We start from the raw sequence: 23,605 nt of genomic DNA on the forward strand, positions 1-23,605 counted from the left end.
TAACGACCCTAATTTTGGCCCTAAACTTTTTCGAATAAAATTACTCTTAAAATTGTTAATTGGTTAAAAGGATTTATGTAGTTAGTGTAATTGGCCTTGTAACTAAAATCCTAAATACAAACCCTAACCTAACTAGAACCAAACCCACCCTCATTCTCAATTATTCGGCTGAAGAGAATTAAAGAAGAAAACAATTTCCTCATCCTCCTCTCAAAACTTGACAACACACCTATGCTATGATTCTAAACCTACTACCATTTTTCTTACCCATTGGTCATTCCACTCCCTCATGCTCTCCAAAAAATTCCAATAAATCCTCTGCTTCCCAATTTTTTTCTTTCGAGAAAAAAACAGTAAAGAGAGAGAGACAGAGAAATGGTAGAGAGTTGAGAGAGAGATACACTTCTCCCTTCATTCCTTTTCCACCACCTCTCACCATCTACCCCACCTCTCACCTTCCGTCATCACCACAGAGCACCACTTCCGCCTCTAGCCGCCATCATCACCGCCGTTCATCCTCACCAACTATCGGACACCACCATCACCGAAACCCCAGCTGCCGTGAACACCTGAGCACCACCGAGCTCTGACCCGACACCGAAATCTCTCTGAACCCCGTTTTGCCGAACGAGAGGTAATTCAGAACTCACCTCCCTGCGTATATATCTCGTTTATATATTGATTTTAGTGTTTCGGTGTGAAGATAATCGAACCCGAAGTCGCTAATCAAGCTCGGCCGAAATCCCCTGTTTTCCCGAATTGAAACAGTAGCCACTGAAAACTTGTTTGAAATAATCACAGTTTAACCTCTCGAGTTAGGTTAGTTTATAAATCCAACGCTAGTGTTTTAAAATCCAATATTAAGCCCCAAAGTTAATTAGTTTCCGGTTTGATCCCAGTTTTGTCACAAATACGAATTTTTCTAATACTGGCAACACATCGAGGTGATAAAGAGTAAACGTAGATTTTTAGTTTGCAAAAGAAAAGATAAAAATAATAGGAATCAAATTATTTTTTAAAATAATTTCAATTGCATGATTAGTTCTTTTTATCGCACGATTAAATGTTATTAGCATGTTAACTTGATGCATTGAAATGTTGAATTGCTGGTTATTTTATTTTATCGTACTTGTAGTTTGGACAATTAGGTTCCTGGGTTGGTTGCAAAGTATGGACTTATCACCTTAGACGTTGAAATAGGATTAACGGAAAATGGAATAAAGTGAAAGGCTGTGATTTTGATTCCAGGTATGGAACCCGTGGTAAGGTATTGTTTGAGGTGAATTGGTTGATTTGGTTTGGACTTACGAAACTCTGGGTACGGCATGATAGTGATCGACTCTCGGAATGTGGGACGGGACATAAGGGTGGTATTGTGGTTGTGTCACAATCCGGGACAGAGTGTGCTTGTGCGCACCCGGTGAAGTTTATCCAAACTTATGGTCGCGGATGGAATACACGGGTATATAACTTAAGTATTTTACATCCGGATCTAGAAAAAGGGAGTCTGATCACATTAGTGTCTTGCACCAGAGGTTATGGGTAGGAACGGATATGTGGATAAGATCCGAGAATTCACATAGGTTGAAGGATAGTAAATGAAATATTTAATTGTTCTCTTTTTATGTTATTTTCAATGCATTTCAATTATATATCCTACTGCTTGTAAGTTAAGGGTTTTCGGGTGGCTTTTGGCTACTAAAAGTCTTCGCTCACGGTACTACGTTGTAAGGACCCGAATTTTTGCCCTATTTTTTTAATACAATTTTGAAAAAATAATACTAATTTAATAGTTAGTTAGATTAATTCAGTAGTAAAATACATGATTAGGTGTAATTGATATTACTCATCAAATTGTATATATGATATACATTATATACTTAGATATACATACATCTATACTCATCTCTTATCCTTCCTAACCAAACCCTTAAAACCCTCACTAAAATCCTATCGAAACTATCTCTCCACTTTCCTCTCACACTCCATCACCTCCACAGGTATCCTCCCACACTCCAACTACCCCACTCCTATTTATCCGTACAAAAAAAAAAATCATCCCACCCCCACTTCCTCCTTTAACTCGGGAGAGAGAGATAGAGATGGGCTTCATCAACTACCCACCACACCTAATAATTTTCCTTACTTAAAACCCAAAACCCAACTCCTCCTGTACCATTTTCCTTTTTTTTTTTTTTTGGAGAGAGAGCCGAGGGAAACAGAGGAAGAAAAGGGGGGAGGAAAGAGAAGAAGAAAGAAGGGAAAAAGAAGAAGAAGAAAAGGAGACCACCATTGCAGCCACCGTTGCCGCCATCACTCACCTCTATTTTTTTTTTAAATCCTAACTAAAACTCCAAAGACCAAGATACATATCTCATTGCCCTTTAACTCTAAGTATATTGGATGTATTTTTGTTATTGTGGCTTAAATCAGGCCCATGTAAAGAAATTGAAACTAGTAGAACTGCTCGAACTAGTCTATGTACGCAATTCGCGGCCTTACAGCCACTACTACCTCTGAGTTTACGTCCGCAAACTCCATCCAGTAGCCAAACCTAGATTTTATTGTTTTAAACTTGTATTATGTTCTGTTGCCATCTACGGCTAAGATGTGATTTTTTATATTTTCTGTTATTTGATATTAGACTAGTTAGTATTAAAATAACAATATGCAACATAATTCATGCTATCATTTTAGTTGATTCAGGAACAAAAAATGAAAAGTAGTAAAAAGAAACTTATTTAAATAACATTATGAAGTTCAGTTAGTTAGTAATGATTAGCAACCTCCATTTATAAAATAAAATTGTAATACAATAGGGATATGAGTACAGTCCCATTTTATGCATTTTACGAATATATAGGACGATTTTTTTTAGGTGAAAGAAACACTAATTTATCAAATGAAATATATGAACTTTAAGTACTCCATATTAATTGTAAAGGGAAGGGAAATACATTATATAGTATAAATTTCAATAGCATACATTCGATTAGGAGAGGAATTTGTACTATGTTAGAAATTACCTATGAAACCTAAGCTTAGTAACATTTGCAAGTGTACCCTAAGGTTTACAAAACTCCAGATCAATCCCTAACATTTGCAAAAGTTAGAAATCCACCCTATGGTTATGAAATAACTTTTTGATCCTAAAACATTAGAACATATTAAAATGAATCTATGTGCGAAATCCTAATGAACCCAAGTCAATTTCAGCCGTTTAGTGTGTTAATCCATCAAAAGTCATGCGCACATGTAATCTATCTTATATCAAAGTTAATGTGTTATCAACGGTTTACACCCACAAAGCCTAATCTCAATTTCAAAAACCTACCTACCCTAATCTCAATTACAAAATCGTAAATACATATATAACGATAACTGTGCATGAAGTTTGTGTCGTTTCTATTACAAGATTTACATATATAACGATAACCGTGGGATTGCCATGAGCTGCCTGTGGAGTTCAAGATCGATACAAAATTGGGGATAAAGATGCGAGATGATGTGTTGAAGATGGGGATTGAAAATTACAATGAGGAGTGTAGGAGCATTGCGACGAGATATGTGGGGGGTGGGAGAAGGTTGTGGCGAGAACAGGTCGGTGGATTGATTTTAAGAATGATTACAAGACGATGGACTTGAAGTTTATGGAGAGTGTTTGGTGGGTTTTCTCTCAGCTGTTTGATAAGGGCTATGAAGCACAGATACGGATACGGATACGGGATACAGATATGACACGATACGGATATGGTGATATTGCAAAACCTAAAAAAATAGGATAAGGATACGTTGGGGATACGGCTGTATAAATTATACATTTTTATAATCATTAGTCTCCTGGGCATAAACGTGAAGCCATAAGAAATAAAAGAGTAGTTGAATTGCCAATATCAAGCATTAAGTGCATGTCAATCTCAAAAAAGTAGGAACTTATCATCCAAAAGATTAGAATTTTGTAAAAAAGGAAAAAAAAAAAATTACAGATAGTAGGCAATAGACTAATAGATATGCATATTATAATATACTTCATATATACACACATATATCTATGTACCAGTGTATGTATTAGATATAATTTATTGTATATGTAAACAATAGAAATCCACACCAGTAAAACAGAGAAAACCTTGTGAGTCAAAGGTTTAAGCGATCTATGGTAAGAAAATATCGACCGGTTCAAGGAATGATCAATCGATGTGCATAATTTCCTAAGTTTTATATTTTTAGTGATGCTATTAATACAATTTTCCCCTTTTAGTTTGTATTTGATTCTTTAAAAAATTTCATTTTAACCCCGCCGTATCCTAAACGTATCCTACCGTATCCCTTGCGTATCCGAAATAAAAAATATTTAATTTAAATGTAGGATACTTATTTGCCATATCCGATAAGTATCGGGGCGTATCGGGTGCATATCCGTATCCCTCGCGTATCTGATACTAATACGTGACTAGTTTCGGAGTATCCGTGCTTCATAAGATAAGGGGCTTGTCTACAGAGACTTCAAGGTTTGTCTATTTCTTTTATGTATATGTACACATACATATACACATATATAAATGCATTTCGAAATGAGAAGAGACAAGGAAGATGGAGTGAGAGAGAGACTTACTGTTAGTGACAACGACGATGAGGAGAGCACGTCGGAGGGTGGTGATCAGGCATGCACGGTTTAGTTTTTGGAGGAGATCGCGCAAGTTTGGAGATCGCGATCAAAATGGAGGGAGAAAGGAAAAGGGCAGAGAGGAGGAGAAAAGGGGAGGATCGATTATGTCTGAATTTTAAACCTTTAGTGCCTTTATAAGATGCGCTATAATAAACCTCAAAATGCCTTCAGAATACAATAATTCTAGTACCACATATACTTACACACCCAAACACACACCCACACTCACATGAGTGGTGGGTCCCACACACACTAACACCTCAAGTGTGTGTGGCCTAACCGATATAATGTGTTTTTAAAAGGGCAAATGCTAAAGTAAGCCTAATGGGCTCATGTTTAATGGATCCCATTTACTTACTTTTTGAATACTTTTTGTCTACCTGGCTTATTCTGAACAAACTTTTTATATATAATTTGACAAATATAACTCTATCCTTTGTTGTCAATTACAAAATTGCCACCAAAACAATTGGCGGGCAATTTCCCACCAACGTGTCCTTTCTTTTTCACATACATACAAAATTCACTTTCTTCTCACTTTTTGCCTACTTTACCTTTTCATCTCCTGAAAACTTCACCAGAACACGTCCATGGAGAAAAGGAAAATTGGGGGTTTACCAAGTGAGTTTTCTCCTATTTCGGTTTTATATAGTGTTCCAAATTCCACTTGTTTTGTATTCTAAACTATTTTCTCTATGCAGATTTTTCTATTTCATTGGCTTAAACTTGGAGGCATCTTAAGTGTGATAGGTAAGTCTTCTTTCTCTGATTCTTACTATTATGGTTCACTATTTACTCCAATACAAATTCTTTTTTTACTTAAAATGCGTATCTCTTAAGTGTTATAGGTAAGTTTGACTTAGTTTTTTTTTTTTTTAGAAATGGAATGGAATGAAACTAAAAGAGGTGCAAAATTACAGTTGGGAATTTCAACCACTGATTTTTTTCCAAACAAACTCACCTCCCATTTGTAATACAAAAAATGTTATTAGATTTTGATTTTTGATTTTGTTATTTACCCTTTAAAATTGAATTTTTTTTGTGGCATTATGTTGTAATTGTAGGACAATGGATGAACCATTATTTGATACCAACTTAAATCAGCTTCCTAATGATGGAAAAAGGGTGATCGAATTTGAACAAAATGCAATAGAGTTGAATGAGTACCCAAAAGAAATTGATCCTTTCATTGGTCAATGTTTTCTTAGTGAAGAAGAAGCCTTCGTTTGCTATAAGAAATATGTGCGTAGGACTGGATTTTCCATTCGAAAATATCGCACTGACAAGAGAAAGGAAGAAGTAAAAAGGCGTGATTTTTGTTGTCAATGTGAAGGGAAAGCACCTTTGAAGCTTTTTGATCCATCCAAGGAACAACGAAATAGGAAATCCGTGAGATGCGGATGTAAAGCTCAAATGCGTATCACTCTTAGAAAATCTTTTGACATTTTCCCTCAAGAATGGCAAATCACTTAGTTCGTCAAAGAACACAGTCATGAGTTTTTAACTCCATTGGAAGTTCGGTTTCTTCCGGCAAATAGAATAATCTCTAAGAAGGATGAAGATCGTATTCTTTTATTAAAAGAAGGTGGTCTTCAAGTTAGTCAGATAATGCGTGTCATGGAACTTGAAAAAAATATCCCTCGCGGTTATCTTCCATTCTTTGAGAAAGATGTTCAAAATCTTTTTACAAGAATTGCAAAGAAGCATTAGGCCAATGATGCGGAAGATCTTTTACGACATTGTAGAATTGCAAAAGAAGAGAATATCAAGTTTCAATATGCTTTTACGGATGATGAGCACAGAAGGTTAGAGCATAATTTTTGGTCTCCAGCCCATTGTTTTGATTGGTACCACAAATACGGAGATGTTGTTGTGTTTGACACTACTTACAAGGTTAATGCATATCAAATGCCATTCGGAATCTTCGTGGGAATCAATAATCATGGGAAGACAATATTATTTGGGTGTGCTCTACTTCGCAATGAGAAAACAACTTCTTTTCAATGGTTGATGAAGGTAATGGCTATCTTTTCTAGTGTGTATCTTTTTAGCTTATACTTCTTCCATTTTTTAATAAACTATTATTCTTCAATTGTAGACTTTTGTATCTTTAATGAAGAAACATCCGAAGACCATCTTAACCGATCAAGATCCATGGATGAGTGAAGCAATTGCCAAAGAACTTCCAGCCACAAAACATAGCTTTTGCATATGGCACATTACTAGCAAGTTTAGTGGTTGGTTTACAGCTCTTCTTCAAGGAGAGTATCAAGATTGGTGTGCTGATTTTTACAACCTATATCACCTAGACTCACCCGAAGCGTTTGAGCATCAATGGCCTCAAGTGGTTGTGAAGTATCATTTGGATAGCAACAAACATGTCGTCAGGTTGTATGAAATTAAGCATTTTTGGGTGCCTGCTTACCTTCATAGTTATTTCTTTGGAGGAATGACAACCACAGGAAGATCAGAGAGTATAAATGCGTACATAAAACGATTCATTAGCTCCCACACAAATTTGGAAAAAAATTTGGAAAAATTTGTTAGGCAGGTTAGTAACATTTACTTCTTGAAATTATTTATAATTCTCGTGCTACTTTCATTAATAAATATGAGTTGTTTAGGTTGCTCTGGCAATTGAAAACATTCAACAACGGCAATTGCATAACACAATGCTGCAAAAGTGTAGGGGTTTCACTCTGAGAACAATGTCGCCGTTGGAAGAGCAAGCTTGTGGTGTTCTTACACCGTTTTGTTTTGAGAAGTTAAGAGGAATTTGGTAGAGCAACTTTATATTCATTAGTTCATGAGCATGGGTGTGAATTTGGAGTCAAACATCACAATAGTACAAAGAGCAAAACTTACATTGTGTTTTGGGATGGTAAGACTGCTACATGTAGTTGCAAGCATTTTGAATTTTGGGGAATTTTTTGTCGTCACATACTAAGTGTATTTCTTCATAAGGACTGCTATAAAATTCCATCTATTTATTTGCCTTTCCGTTGGTGTCGTGAAATACTACAAAGTGAGGAAGAAATACCAAGGTTGGACATAGAAATTTTGGTGGATAAACCAGTCGGCGATATCCAATGTCCTCCGATTTCGATAACCAAAGGGTGTCCAAAGACAAAGCGATTGAAAGGTGGAAAAGAAACAAAAAAAAGGTAACTAAGAGTTGTGGGTGGTGCAAGAAGGTTGGCCGTAACATCACCACATGCCCGGAGAAGGAAATTATTGAATATGCCAACGAATCACAAAAGAAGAAAAAGAAGATATCCTCAAGTGATATTGGCTTGAATCCGGTGTTTTGTTTGAAGTACTAGGTAACAATATCTTCTCTTCATTTTTTTACTATTACGATTGAGGTTATATTGGTAAGATGAATGTGCTTACCCTCCTATTTGTTACAGTGGTACATTAAGAAGCTGGTGGAGTTCTTTTGCCTTTTGCTACATGAGTTCTTGGACTTCGTTTTGGTCGAATTTTTTTGGAACTATTTGACTATATGAGATCTCTGGAAGGTACTCAAGAAGGTGGACATTGGGTTTGAGTATGTAAATAGCCACTTAATTGGTAGTAATATGTGAGATGGAACTCATTTTGTAAATGTTCACCTAAAATTTTATTTTGAATTTGACTGGTGATTTTGGCTAAGTGGAAGACTTGATTGAGCAAGAAAGATTTTTTTTTTTTTGTTCAACCTATAATAGTGTTGCACTTTTTCTTTTCTTTTCTGGCTAAGTGGAAGACTTGATTGACCATGTACAGATCGGCATATGAAATCTACTTTTGAGTCTCATACAAATGATTCATACCATTTATTAATTTAAAATATTTTTGCAAATGGTCTTATAAAAAATTGGCTCAATCGGATAATTCAAGTGCTTAATCCAATTTTTTTTTTTTTATTCTATAAATAAAGGAGTTAATGTTTTGATGAAGCAAATGCGTTGTTTTTTTTTTTAATCCAACAAATGCGTTAGTAAGTAGTGGCAATTGGTATAGGGTAAAATTGTCATTTTTATCTAAAGAGAACAGACGTGATTACCTATTTATATTTTTAAAACGTTTCAGAAGATGACATTCCTCAAATTTGATTAAAAATTATGTACATTTCAGCCAAAATCTCTTTGTTGCACACAGACGGACGATAGGAGAGGGACAGAGACAGGCAGAGAGAGACAGAGATGGACAGCGATGCGGACATGGCCGGAGCAGACGACGGAGCTGTCATGGTTCTTCCAGATCGTTTATATTTTTTGCTCTCAATTACTATTTACAGGCTTCGTTTTCGTCTGAAAACCTAACTGTCAAAATGTTTATGACTTTTTCAGGAACTGGACGACATGAAGAAGAGGCTGAAGGAGATGGAAGACGAAGCCGCCGCCCTCCGCGAGATGCAGGCCAAGGTCGAGAAGGAGATGGGTTCTGTGCAAGGTCCTCCCTTCCCCAATTTCCCCACTTCTTCTAGGGTTTTCTAACACGTTTCTTTTTCGCTGCATTATCTCCCATTGTTAGTTTTCCATAATCTATGTACCTATCATGTAAAAATAGGCTTATATATTGGAGAATTATTATTTTAGTCACGACCTTAGTGGTGTTTCCTTGTTGCCAAAGTAGTGGTGTTACGACTTGAAGTGAATGGGGCCACCTAATGGCATGTTTGATACAAGGTAAAGTTTTATGGGATTGGAATGAATCCTTCCGCCGTGGGGGCCCCACGGGATTGGGAGTTCAATTCCATTCTCCAAATCCTGTATCAAACATGCCCTAAATGGCGAATCAAAATGTGTTAGTGTTTGGTTATAACCTTTAAGTTTTAACTCATAATATATGGTACTGATTTTGACTAAAAGTTGAGTTGTTTAGACTTAGGACCCATAGTGGTAGTTTTTGTTTTCTAATGAAACTGGTTGTTGGCTAGGCCTTTAGTAGAGTTGGTTAGGAATCAGATCAATGGTCTTAAGATTCATTCTTTCTGGATCCAACGGCTGAAAAAGTGGTAGGTCATATGGTAGGCACCGTTTTGTGGTTTGTGTACTAAGAATGATGAGGAATTCTTCACGTTTTATATGTTCAAACTCTAATGGGGGTTTTAATGTCATATGATGGGTTAATTCATTCCTAATGTAGGAGCATTGTGGCATGCCTTGCCCACTCTAGTTCTTTGTACATACTGGAATGGATTTGGGATAAGACAGTGCCATTTCAAACACCATTCCATTCTGCTGGAGTGTAAATAAGGTCACGTGTGACGTGTCCTACTCAAACTCGAAAGTCCTAGATTCTAAGAAGTCGAAAAAGACATTATGTTTGTATGATAGTGTCAATCAATTTCAGGACCTTGAAGTTTGTGTCTGCATTTCATTCATGCATTTCTTTTTCTTTCTTTGGGCTCTCACGTATAACTTGATTTCACTGAGGACATGTCATGGTTCTGTCTATGGGTTTTAAACAATCATTAGAATTCCAGTTCAACAAAAAACAATTATTAGAATTGGCTTCCAGATTTGAGATGGAATTGGGAAAACTAGTACCAACTGCTTATCTTATATTAGGAAAATTATAGAGTTGGACAAAAGTGAGGATAAGATGAAGATGATGGCAGTGTATTCTGCTCATCTTAAATTGGTTATGTATCATGATTTGTATTACACATTACTGATGGTGGTGTTGAAGTAGTGACAGCACTGGCAGGACCTTAACATCTTCCTGCATGCATGCTTCTTAATCTCATTCACTTATTTCTTTCCTACTAAAATCAGATCCCGCCGCTGCAGCAGCAAGTCAGGCAAATAGGGAGGAAGTAGATTCTCGTTCAGTTTTTGTCGGCAATGTGAGGCCTCTCTTCTGTTTTAAGTTTATGGTTGCCCATCGTGAGTTCTTTTATCTTGATAGAAGTTACGTCTACTTCAAACTTCGATATGGATTGTTAGCTTATGGTGCATGTTTGGTTTAGGTCACATTTCATTTGGATGATATATTGTGTTTTTGTTGCTATTGGAAGCAAAACTGAGTACTTTGTGTTTGATTGTCTACGTGAATGTGGAGCGGTAGAGCCTCCTTTGAGTGCAATTTACCACTACACATGCAAACAAACACACAGAAAATAAAATGCTTACTGCTATGTCAAGATGCTGCGTAGTTTGTGAAGCATTTTTTAAATGCAACGTGTAGGCTCCCCGACCGGAACTCAAGAATTGCCACCTGGATTTTTAAAGATGGATGATCCAAGAAACCGAGAGCTTGTTTTAGAGAAAAGTGACAAGGCTTATAGTCTAGCAAAAACCTTGAAAATCTTGGGTTTGGGAGCCAGGGAATGGAAGCAAATAATGAGCACTATTTTTAATTTAAAATGCTACTGAAATGTGAGTGTGAGGTGAACAGTATAGATCAAATGAACATGCATGCAAGAATAAATGCGACAGTACACATAAAAAAGCTGTTACTGTAATTTAAAACGCCGTGCGATGTCTTGCTATGCCGTGCTGCGTAAATATCACACCGTGCAGCACGTCAGTCTACTTATTTCAGAACCGTTTCAACCTCATATTGTAAAATGAACTAGGGACCTCACGGAAAAGTATTTATGTTTGTTTTGAATGCTGAAAGGGATTGAATCCCCTTTTAAGTTAATTTTGACACACAACAATGGGGTTAAAAACCAATGAGAAGGTGTTTGAAAAATATGACAGTTCAAAAGTGGTTTTTAACATGAAAACATGTTCTGAAATATATCCATGGTGTCTCCGGTTTAACAGGCAATGATCGACCCGTGAGCCAGAGACCGGAGGGCAGCATGGTATATCACAGTGTGCCTTGCGGCACAATAAAACACCGCACGGTACACTGTTTCAGCGTAGTTTTCTGATTTTTGGTGTTTTCCTGCTTTTGAAGCTAGTTTGAGGCCTAAAACCAGTACAGCAAGACTGGGAAGGACCTCAGTAAGCTCCCCTCAAGGCCAAAACATGGTTTAGCCCAAGGAATTTATTTATACCTTTTTGTTCAAGGCTTGGATGTGCTTCAAAACAGAGGAGTGGAGGTTGATTTGGACTGAAAACCCCTAAAATCAATTGGGTTTCTGAGTTTAGGAGAGATTTGAGTGAGTTTTGTGAGCTTGATTGAAGAAAAATGGGATTTTTTTGGAAGAGAGGAGTGATGTATCAGTGTATTGTCTTTAGAGAGAGAATGGGGTGTGTGTAGAGATGGATTGGAGAAGAGGGATCCCGAAAATGTTTGATCAACCTATTTAAAGAGAGATTGGTTAAAAATCATAATGGTGGAGCGTGGGAGTTGAGCCAAAACCGAATCGATTCAATGCTCGTTCTGAATTGCGTTGTTTTTGGCAGAAGCTTTTATGACTAGGCATGGCCGACAAGTTTCTGCAACTGTCAGAACTTTTTCCGAAATGCCGCGCAGCATAATGAGAAATGCCGTGTAGTGTATTGAAATCTTTTGCGGTGGAGTGATTTTTTTGAAATTTTTTGGAATGCTGCGCGGTATTGTGCGTTAGCACAGCACACCAAACTTCGCGGGGGTGCCCCGGACACTCCCGAACTCGGATTTGAGCACGGTTTGAAGCGTTGGAAAGCTTGTCGAGTCCTCTTTCTAACCCAATTGGTTTCACTCAAAGATGTTTTATACATTGAAATGTGTACCCATTTTACCCTCGGTGTGTCATGGAAAAAGTTGTTTTTGACAAAGCAAACGCATCTTTCTCTTTTGCAATTGAACCTGGAGCCACCCTATATGTTTAAAAGGGGTTTTCTTGAGGTTAGGGAAGGAGTAACAATCCAAGCCTTTGAAGGTATATTTTTCCTTATTTCATCATCGGGGAGCCAATCGAGCCAAACTTGAAGATAATCCGAAAGCCCGGATTGGGGTGTCAACACAACGCGATCTATTTAATGGGTTTTCTCTGACTAGGTAAGGATGTTATGTGCCTAAATTTGTGAGGGATGTTTAAAACTCCAAGGTCAAGCTTTTTCCCTTTTAGCTTTTTGCTGAAAAAGTAGGGTAAAAAAGCTAAGTTGTTTGGGCTAAATTGATCAAGCCTTTTTTTTCCTTTTTGGGTTTTTGAGGAAGAAGCGGGGCTGAAATATCTAAGTTGTTTCGGATATTTGAGCTACTTTCTGGCTAAATTACAGAAGGCAAACCTGTAGACTTTTTGTTGCTATTTTAGCAAAAAAGCTGGCTGAATTATCCACCCCTAATATAGCCTAGAGCGCAAGGGTCAAGACACAAATACCTTTATCCTAAAAATTATTCTCATGTCAAAGCAAAAATCATTGTTCATTATGTGCACTTAATGAAATGTGTAACCCATCAAACAATTAGGAGACACCTTCCCTGTTAATAGGGCTGTAAACGAACCGAATCGAGCCAAACCCTATTAAGTCCGGCTCGGGTTTGTTAATGTACTAGTCTGGCTCGAGTGATTCAAGTCTGAACAACTTGGCTCAAGTTTGGCTCGTTAAAATTTTTCAAGGATCGGGTTCGGCTCGGTTGGGTTCGTTAAGGTACTAGTCTGGCTCGAGTTCGTCTCGGGTTCGATTCGAACCTGAAGATCTTGGCTCGAGTTTAGCTCGTTAAACTCAAACGAATCGAGCCGAGCCGAGCCGAGCCGAGCCGAATCTAAGCTCAAATTGAGCTTGTCAAGACTCGGGTTTGGTTCGGCTCAGCTCATTAAACTCGAGCGAACCCAAACTCTCTCATTAATCGTATAGAATTTGGGGGAAAAATAAGTATTGAATTTTATATACAACCTTAAAATTTTTTATATTTACAAATAGACCCCTATTGAATTATTAATTAAATTTAAGTATAGGTTCGTGAGCCTAACCAAGCCGAATACCGTTAGGCTCAGGTTCGGCTCGTTTACGGAACGAGCCTAGAATTGACGTTCAGGTTCAGTTTTAGCAGACGAATCGAACTCGAACGAGCTCTTGTCGAACCGAGCCTCGAACAATTCGCGAATGGCTCAGTTCATTTACAGCCCTACCCGTTAGCAAACAAGTTATATAATGTTGTCTACAAGAATTGTGAAATTCATGATAGTTGTTACAAAATAATAGCAAAAAGCAGAAAGAAATCCTTTCAAATGAAAAACTGAAAACCCGTGCTGAAGATTATCATAAATGTAAGATATCTGAAATATGTCGTTATGTCTTTAGAGGCTGGGGAAGAGCTTCTTTGTGTGCTTTATTTTGGTCCACCATTTACAATTTCAATTTTGTTTTTATAATATTAGTACCAAACTATGGATATTTGTCAATTAATTAGGCTTCTTCGTTTCTCCTGCTTTATTTGGATGACAAAATGCAACTTCCTGTGATGGAGATCCAGTTAAGTATTTGATGGTTTTTGAGAGCATGTGATTTTGGTAGTGGTGTGCACCAACAATGAAGTGTTTTTTTAGAGTTTGGTTGTATCGGCTGTGGATGGATTGGATTTTTGTGGTTGCTGCTACTAGGAATAACTGAATAAGGCACTAGTGGTTGTCTATTAGGTAAAGAAGTATATTTGAGAAAGTAGTGGGAAATATTAGTGACCTCCGGAAAAGAGGAAGAAAATGAGAAAAGTCAAAAAGTATAACAACGATTTGTTTTTAATGGCAGTACACTGATTGCGATGATTCCTGACGGTGACGGAGGAGTTCGGTCTCATTTCAGAACCGGGGGGGGGGGGGGGGGGGGCGCGCGCGGGTTCGCGCTTGTCATTGTCAGATTCCTAGGATTCATAGGAACTGCAAAATACTATGGTTAACTTTGAAATATTCTAACTATGGTCACCTTTAAAATACCATTCTTTTGAACTACCAAAAACAGTTCATTAGTATCTACCAAGAGAGGATGTTGAAACAAATAAATCTGTTGGGGAAATTTGCTTCATATTTGCAATTATCTATTGCCTCCTTCATGGGAGTCTAAAGAGTCCATTCAGCAGATCTTTCGGTTAAGCCAACAGTAGAGGATATTGTTTGGAGAGGAAACTGATTATCTTTGAAACCCATATTTGTTTAATTTGGACCAATTAGAGTACATAATTTTCTTTGACCATTGAAACTAAAAGCAGGGAGAGAATTATGTCTTTGGGTTAATATAGATTGTATAGTAGACTTATTTAGGTGTGGTCATTCCCTCTGTCTTTTACGTTGTTACAGCAGTGGACTGATCTTAGGTTGTCAGTTACTCTATTCCGTTTGACTCCTTTAGAGACTCAATTTGTTGTGAAATTCCTTTGTTAAGAATGAAGTCTGTATTTTGGGAGAAACATGGTTGTTGGAGGACGTTACATGTCAAAAGAAGAAAAGAAAGAAGAGTTGCTAAGAGAAATTTGATTGGGAAGTTTTGAGGCAGGGTTACCTATATGCAAAAGAAGTCTCCATATACAGCAAGTCATACACTCATGTTTCCTTGACAATTCAGGACACGGGTGACCCATATCTTAAGTGTGCACTCAATAGTACGAGGAACTTGGTGGACACTCCTTGAGCAGTCTCCAAACATGCTTAGCACGTTGAATGTTACTCCCTCCGTCCGTCCCACAATATTGGTTCATTTTGGGGATTCCAACTTTTTGAGGGGACAAGCTTTAAATACATGTCTCCTTTCAAAATGAGCATTGATTTCCACCCCTTGAATCCCACTTATAAAGTTACTTTGATTGAGAAATGCTAGGTGGAAGAAAATACCCTTAAAGTGTACATGAACGGCTCAGATGCACTGCACAGTGAATCTGAGCCGTTCATGTATACTTTAAGGGTATTTTCTTTGCCAATTTTCTTTGTCCCTAGCACTCCTCTACTTTTAATTAGCTATGAAGGGTAAATTTTTGAAGTCCACACACTTTTTTAGTTGACTTTCAAATAGGGCTAATATTTTGGGGAGTTTTTTTATGTTTTTATCCCTCAAACTATCACTCATTTTTCTACTTCATCCTTAAACTACCAAAACCACCCATTTCGTCCTTGAACTATCATAATCTCACCTATTGAGTCCAAAGAATGGGATTTGGACTCATTAAACGATTCATTAAAGGACTAATTGGACTCAATGGGTGGGTTTTGGATAGTTTAAGGACGAAATGGGTGGTTTTGGTTGTTTAAGGACGACGTAGAAAAAAGGGTGGTAGTTTGAGGGATAAAAACATTTTTAAAAAACTCTATTTTGGGACATCCCAAAATGGAATAGAGGACCAACATTATGGGACACAGGCAGTATGACTTTTTACAAAGGTTTGATAGGTGTAATAGTGAAGAGACAGAACAAAAAAAGGATTGACAGATTGAGAGCGTTAATAAAGAAAAGGTGTTTTGGTAATAGTACTTTTGAAATTATGTAAAAAAGCTAGGAAACAAGTGTTTGCAGTCTAGTGCAGAGCTGAGAGGATGGAGTAGTCACTGGAATAACCATTCATGGTCATTAGATGTGTCCATCAGTATATATGGTGACATATATTGCCATGCACCAGTCCATCATTTGGTCCTCCATCACATCTTGGTATGCCATGATCCTGTCTTTTATGACACATAAGCAACAGGGTAGGTCAGTGCTCCCTCCCCTCTCACCTTCTTATCGACATTTGGTTTCTCCTTTCTTCCTTCACCTGATGTCAACTGCTATTTTGCCTTGGTATGTGGTTCTAGAAGGAGACACTTTGAACATAGTACCAGATCTCTATCACCACTAATTGCCTGATTCAATTTGATTGTCTCTATGATATTCCAGTTCCTATCCTGAGCTTGGTTTTCATATATGTACATGTATGTCCATGCCGAAGATTTATATGCATGCAACATATTGTATATTGATGGGTAGATACACGGTTTTTGCCTTCTGGTTTCTGCATTTTGAACAACGTATGGGTTTAAGCCTCTTGTTGAGAATTTATCTACTATTTCATGGTAATAGATGATAAATGATTTGAAGGCCATTTTTAGTTAATTCTTGATTGACTACATGTTTGACTCTATCGCAGGGTCGTGCCTCATTGATCGAGTTCTCTGATTAACTATTGTTGGGATGTCAGTTGTTTGATGTACATACACATTATTGACTAGAGAAAGACAACAAAATAAATCTATAGCTGCGTGCAAAAAATAAACGAAAAGAAAAGAGAAAGAAAATATGAAATGGGATGGTGGGAGAAAATAAAATAAGCAAATATTATGAATATAATGTTAGGAAGAATTTACAGAAAATGAAAGCAAACAACAGAAATAAGGAAATACTGAAAGAACCAGTGAAATCTAAAAGATTCATGCTCCTGTAAGAGAAATGAAAACAGAGCATGGTATTTATGGATTTTGTTGTCGAATGTGGGGTAGTGGAGAGAACCGAATGAGTTTATGCTGGAAGATCAGAATGGATACACCCAGATCTAATCAGGTTGGATGAGTAATGTGTTTGAAAGAGTGAGACTGGCCATCGTTCTCTGATGTTTTACCTGCTGAGCCAGAGTGCATCCATTGGTGGTGGTTATTGCTTCAAGGACATCTAGGTACTTTGCTGTTTATGTGAGGGGTTTGTAATCTTCTTCTTTTTTCTTTCTTTCTTTTTTCTCCCTGTTTTCACTCCCTTCTCATAGTCTTGCATAATGCATCTCCATGGCAGGGAATACACATGGAACTTCTATTTTTTGCTATTAGTTGTCTTCTTTATGGTAACGAGCATCGAACGTGCAAAGACCTCACCAGCGCTAAGTTGTTGATTCAAATATATGAAACTTATATACTTTATTTCTGCTCTTAAGGAGTCATTTGTCTTGCAATTTTATGTAAAAGGTTGAAGGGAAAACAGAAAGTTAAATAGATCACAGCATCTGGAGGAGCTTAGGAGGCGAGGTTAAATTTTGAGAAACACATTAATGAGGCATCAAATATGTAGATTCCACATTTGCATACGCTGATGCCTTCATTTTTTGCAACAAAATGGCGGATCATGACTTGTAGCAGCTATTTTTTCTTTCGTTATTGTTTGATTTATAGATATACCAGCACAGTGCTAGCTTTCTTGCTGAAGTTCTTCGCCTGAAAATGATCTTTGGTCTTGTTATTACTTTTCTTGTGTTCATTTCTTATTCTATTCTGATGGATTTCTTTTTGGAGGCAACTGATGGGTTAAAACTTGCTTTTCAAAGGTGGATTATTCTTGTACCCCTGAGGAAGTGCAGCAGCATTTTCAGTCATGTGGAACAGTAAATAGAGTCACCATTCGGACTAACAAGTATGGCCAACCGAAGGGGTATGCATATGTGGAATTCCTTGAACCAGAAGCTGTGCAAGAAGCTCTTCTTCTGAATGAATCTGAACTTCACGGCCGCCAATTGAAGGTCCAAAATGATGATCTTCGCTGATACTAGTATAGCATATCCTTTAAGATTCTCTGCAATATGAAGTGTTAGGCTTTTTATTTGTGTAATCTCTTTTATTCAGTTTTTGTCTTTTAACACTTGCATTTTTTGTTCATTCTTTCAAAATGTCATTTCAGATATCAGCCAAGCGGACTAATGTTCCTGGGATGAAGGTGTTCCGTCCACCGCGCCCCAACCCTTACATGGGTTACCGACCCAGGAGTAAATATATGCCAACTTATTTCTACCCTCCATATGGATACGGGTATGCTTGTTATTGTCCAGTATTCATCTTGGATCACACTTCACTGCACCAACCAAATCTTGAACTCTCCCCACTTCTCAGTAACTGGATCGTTGACTGGTTTTGTTTACTTTGTTGCAGGAAGGTTCCTAGGTTCAGAATGCCCATGCGTTATAGCCCGTACTACTGAAACTTGACTTTTTCTGAAGACAAATATTATCTTGTTAATCGATAAAATGATGAATGAGTTTCTTTCGAAATTTTAGCTTTTGAAGCTGTTGGGGGTGTTATGATAGTCAATCCTACCGTGATGTCCAGTATGTTTAGAAGCAATTTCCAGGCATCGTTTTTTGTGACTAGTTTTATCAGATGGTGAGCTCTCATTGCATTTTGTTCCTTTCGCATCAAATTGAAGCCAAGAAGGAGCTATGAGTAGTTAGTAAGTGACGGTTGTGTGTATTATGCTCCGTGGTCATGAATTGTTGCGAGAAAGTGGTGGGCAACAGTTGGGCTTAAAAAACATAAAATCCTCCGACAATGCTAGGCTACGCACTCAATATGCACCCACTTTGTAACCTCTTTTCACTCCCTTCAAAATGGGGCTAATATCGGGCCTCACGATGTGATGCAAACCATTTAAAATGTATGACTGTCAAAAAGATCATCGTTTTTGCCAGAAATTGACGCTCGTAATCGTAACTTCCTCTGGGGTGATAAAAGGGATACTAAAAAGATCCACCTCATTAATGTGTGTTGGAAGCAAGAAAAATGGAGGTTTGGGTATACGTATTACGTAAGGCGGGAACTAATAATCTTGCTTTCCTTTCGAAAGTTTAGTTGGAGGGTAATTAGCGAAAGAAATCCCCTTTGGATCACCCTCTTACGCAAGAAATACCTCAACAATTAAAATTTAAAAGATTGGCCTTCTAATGGTAGAGCGTCTGAGCATCTCCAATTTTTGACTTCAAATTTGAGAAGTCAAATTTTTTTTAAAGACTTATGTGGCACTTTTGGTATCTCCAATTTGACATCAAAGTCTCTTCTTCCAACCCTTATGCCAATTATTATTTATTTGACATCAAGCTATCCCTCTCCAACCCTTCTACTATCAATTTATATTATTCAAACAGGCACATTTTCAAAATCCTAATCGTCAATTTTTGAAATTTGGCATGGCAGGAGGTCGCTGCCAAAGTTAGCAGGCTTGGGCTTCCCTTCAAAGTCGTGTAGGTTTCAGCATGGTAGAACTAGGCACCTGGGTTGCATTGTGAATTGATGTCAAATATTACCGTTACAGGCTCCACATCATCTCCCGTTGGAGATGCTCTCATCCCTAGAAAAGCCTTATAAGAACTAGAGAGATCATGAATCAGAGTATTAAATGGAATGTGGGTAACGGGGAAAATATTTATTTTTGGCAGGACTGGTGGTGTGGTCAAGAGCCACTTGAAAACTCCCATAATATTATTGATCATTACCACCTGAAGGTGTCTGACTGCATTAATCATGACAAAAGTTGGAATCAAGCTAGGTTAAACCAGCTGATTAACACTTATTCCACAGATCCACCATCCCAGATTCACCCTCTTGGATACACACCGGTAATGGTAAGTTCTCAGCTTCATCTGCCTGTAGATTTATTTCTCATGAAGAATTGAACACAGAAAATTGAAATTGGATAGGGAAAATGAGAATACCGTGTCGGCTAAAAAGTTTCATTGGATTCACTGATGTGCAACGATTCTTTTTTACGATTGAGATGATGAGAGGTTTAACAAATACTATGCATCATGCCCCCGTTGTGGGGTTCTCCGCGAGGACTTTTTTTTTTTTTTTGGGGGGGTACGTTGGAAATAAAAAATCCCGCGAGGATTTGATGCACTTATTTTTCACCTATAATGTTAGTAAGAGAGTAAATTCTTTATACTGTCGGTGTAAATATTTGTTTCCTATAAATCAATTGCATTGCACCACGTTGCCATGTTTTATAAATTTGGACTATTGTTTTGACACGTGTCGCAATGCAATTGATTTGGAAGAAATAAATGTTTACACCCGCCGGCCCCGTTCCAGAAACCTTCTTAAAAAATAAGCAGTTTATTTTATATTTTTAAACTCAAAAATAATGTAAATGAAAAATAAATTTTTAATTTTTTTTGCACCGTATAAAAGATTTTGATGAGATCTATCAAACAAAATCCATATTGATAAGAAAATTATTTGCATAAACACATTATTTTTTAGCTTAAAATTGTTTTTTTTTTAAATAAATACTTATTTTGAGTTGCGGAACGGAGCCGTCTCAATTAGGAGTAGTAAATATTTAGCATCCTTTTTCTGACAGCATCAGGTACGGATTGGAGAGAGTGGTTAACTTAGGGCCGTTCCAGAAATCTTCTTAAAAAATAAGCAGCTTATTTCACATTTTCAAACTCAAAAATAAAGTAAATGATTTTCCAAACAAGATTCATATTGCATATTTTTAGATTTCAATAAATTCATAATTTTTAAGCTTGAAATTGTCTTCTTAAAAAATAAGGAATTATTTTTGGTTCCGGAACGGAGCCAACTCGGATCCCCTGTCCAAGTTTCCCTGTCCTACCCCTCTGTCCCAGCCTTCTCCAGCTGTCACGTTGCCCACTCCAACTCTCTTCAACTCCGTTAGTTCAACCCCATTCCGTTCCCTTTTATTCGTTTCCTAACTTAAATGAATCTGACCTCTTCCTTTACCACCTGTCATCCCAAGAAACAATATTTGTTCAAGTGCAGTAGTAAAACTACACTACAGCACTTGTTTTTCTAAAAATTAAAAAAAAAATCCTAATGAGTATTTGGGTGGTTTCGTAAAATTTTGGTTTAATAAGTTAAGTAACTTTTTTTGTCTTTATTCAAATTGAGGGTGCATTCTTTTTAACTTAATTTTCTTCTTCATTTTGTGTGTTTTGTTTTTCTTTTCTGAATTTTTGTTATTCACGTGATATTTTTTGGATTAATCATCCATCTCAACAAGAAGGGTCTAAAAAGTATAAAATTATAACAAAAAGCAAAAAAAAGATTTACTAAAGATGAAAAAAGTATTAAAACGACTGTCTTATTTGTCTAAATTGCCGTCTTATTTGAATTCTTTCAATATCGGTCCACAATTCTATACTTTTTCGATTCGTCTCGACGAGAGGAAAGGTTAATTCCAAAAATTACAACGAAAAACTAAACAAAAACTTACGAAAAGTAAAAAATATCAAAATAAATTTAGACTTATAAGTTTAAAATAACGCAGCCAGTCTTTTTGACTTATTTTTGTCTTTTTAAAGAAATTATGAGTTTAAATAAAAAAAATCTACTTTCCTGATTTCTCTCGATAAGACGAATCAATAATCACAAAAATTTGACGCAAAATTAACAAATACAAAAAGAAAAAGAATAAAAACCAAAAATCTAAGTCATTTTTTGGCCAAAACCACCCAAATACTCATTAGAAATTTTTTTTTTTTTTTTTAAAAACAAGTGCCGAAGTGTAGTTTTACTACTGCACTTGAACAAATATTGTTTCTTGGGATGACAGGTGGTAAAGAAGTCAGATTCATTTAAGCTAGGAAACGAATAAAAGGGAACAGAATGGGGTTGAACTAACGGAGTTGAAGAGAGTTGGAGTGGGCAACGTGGCAGCTGGAGAAGGCTGGGACAGAGGGGGTAGGACAGAGAAACTTGGACAGGGGATCCGAGTCCGTTAGGGTGTATTCTTTTACCATAACTTAAACTTAAAATGAAAATTGTCCTTATTTGATTTTTTTTTGCATTTGTTTGTTTTGCGCCAAATTTTTATAGATTATTGATTCGTCTCGACGAGAGGAATTAGAAAAGTAAAAAAAAAATTTATTTTTATCCAAGTATTTTGAGAAATAACCACTTTTTGAGCTAAAAATTGGTTATTTTTCAAAATACTTAGGTAAAAGTAAAGAAATTTTACTTTTTCTGATTCTTCTCGTCGAGACAAATCAATGACTGACAAAAGTTTGTCGCAAAACTAACAAATGCGAAAAAAATTCAAATAAAGACAAAATTCTCAAATAGTTCATTTTGGGCATTTTCACACAGGAAAGGGGTGTTGGAGTCTTGGACTACGAGGTGATTGTGCCCTTTGAGCACCCAATAATTTTTCCTTGGTTGCAGGTGTTTTGTTTTTTTGTTTTTTTTGTTTTTGATCTGATTGGCGGCAGATGTTAGGCGGCCGTACAGAGAGCGTGAGAATAAAGCACGTGGTGCACGTGTACGAAAATCACAATCCAACCCCTTCCTACACCCTCCCACGCCTCTACCTAATCACTCCGAAAATGAAGGGTACTGGTACAGACGATCGTGTGGGCCCTCTAAATTCTGGGGATGATAATTTGTCCCGCCTCGCCTGAATCCGCCCCCCAGCCCGTTTCATCAAATTTGGGAAAATGACGGTCAAAGACGTATTTTGATAATTAATATCTGTTAAATATATTTTTAATATTAACAATTGTTCTTAACATGTCTTTAGAGGGTATTAATTATCAAAACACGTACTGGGCCGTCATTTTCCCTCAAATTTTTGGGGTGCCTGGGCGGGTTCTAGAAAAAATATAAGGAAACCAATCAGAGTCGGGTTGGTTTCGAGTTAATGTTACTTCGCCCACAAATTTTATTCTTTGTTGCCTATAGTTTTCAATATTTTATCTCATTTTTTCATGGGACGAGTAGACCAGACCACCGAACAGGGTGAGAATAAGGACACCCACAAATTACTTGGTCCGGTCAAAATTTTCGATTTTGGGTCTCATTTTCATTCATAATCCCATACAGAAGATCCCAGCAGTTCAAAAAAATTTAATTTTTTTTTTGTGAGTGACCTCACTAAAAATCAATTCAATTAAATATGTGTAAGTATTTGACCTAATTTTCCAATTTTTCGTTCAGAAGTTTCCTAAATTTTGAATAGAAATGGAAATATTGACTCAAAGACATACAATTATTCAATTTAGCTGGTTTTTTACGAGGCCTCTCAAGAAAATATTTTAAAATTTTTAACCAGTTCGAATTATTCGTGTGGAATTCTTTAACTTTTAGGAAGGCCCACACACCATCTATACCTAATCGGTACCACTATGGTCGGTACGCATAATGGAGCTGTTACATTAATGTTTTTGAAACGATAATGTTCTCTTGGTTTATGAGCTAAATTTACATTTGATCGAAAACATTTTCCGAAATACCACGCCTATTTTATGCTCTCTTTTTTTAGATAATGAATTTCAATAGCTAATTTGCACTAAAATTCAATGGCAAATTAAGTTGGAACACGGATTCATTCAACT

The 23,605-nt window shown here is 36.9% G+C and overlaps 1 protein-coding gene and 1 pseudogene across 1 annotated transcript; both read left to right on the forward strand.

Annotated features, from left to right (window-relative positions):
• The first annotated feature begins 276 nt into the window (after nucleotides 1–276).
• Nucleotides 277–8,276, forward strand: LOC131326528 (protein FAR1-RELATED SEQUENCE 11-like; annotated as a pseudogene).
• Nucleotides 8,277–8,751: 475 nt separating this feature from the next.
• On the forward strand, nucleotides 8,752–18,657 carry LOC131326529 (polyadenylate-binding protein 2-like). Its single transcript, XM_058359345.1, has 6 exons — nucleotides 8,752–8,904; nucleotides 9,004–9,106; nucleotides 10,435–10,505; nucleotides 17,810–18,001; nucleotides 18,160–18,287; nucleotides 18,408–18,657. Exons 1-6 carry the CDS (start codon nucleotides 8,857–8,859, stop codon nucleotides 18,454–18,456), a joined length of 591 nt encoding a protein of 196 aa, XP_058215328.1. The 5' UTR covers nucleotides 8,752–8,856; the 3' UTR covers nucleotides 18,457–18,657.
• The last annotated feature ends 4,948 nt before the right edge of the window (nucleotides 18,658–23,605 follow it).

Source organism: Rhododendron vialii, chromosome 5a, assembly GCF_030253575.1.
Source record: "Rhododendron vialii isolate Sample 1 chromosome 5a, ASM3025357v1".
NCBI lineage: Eukaryota > Viridiplantae > Streptophyta > Magnoliopsida > Ericales > Ericaceae > Rhododendron > Rhododendron vialii.

Excerpts from the sequence above, each read along its gene's own strand:
- LOC131326529 (XM_058359345.1), top strand. The coding sequence starts at position 8,857 with ATGGACAGCGATGCGGACATGGCCGGAGCAGACGACGGAGCTGTCATG. Across the intron at positions 9,107-10,434 it reads GGAGATGGGTTCTGTGCAAG|ATCCCGCCGCTGCAGCAGCA; the intron begins GTCCTCCCTTCC and ends TACTAAAATCAG. Across the intron at positions 18,288-18,407 it reads TACCCTCCATATGGATACGG|GAAGGTTCCTAGGTTCAGAA; the intron begins GTATGCTTGTTA and ends ACTTTGTTGCAG.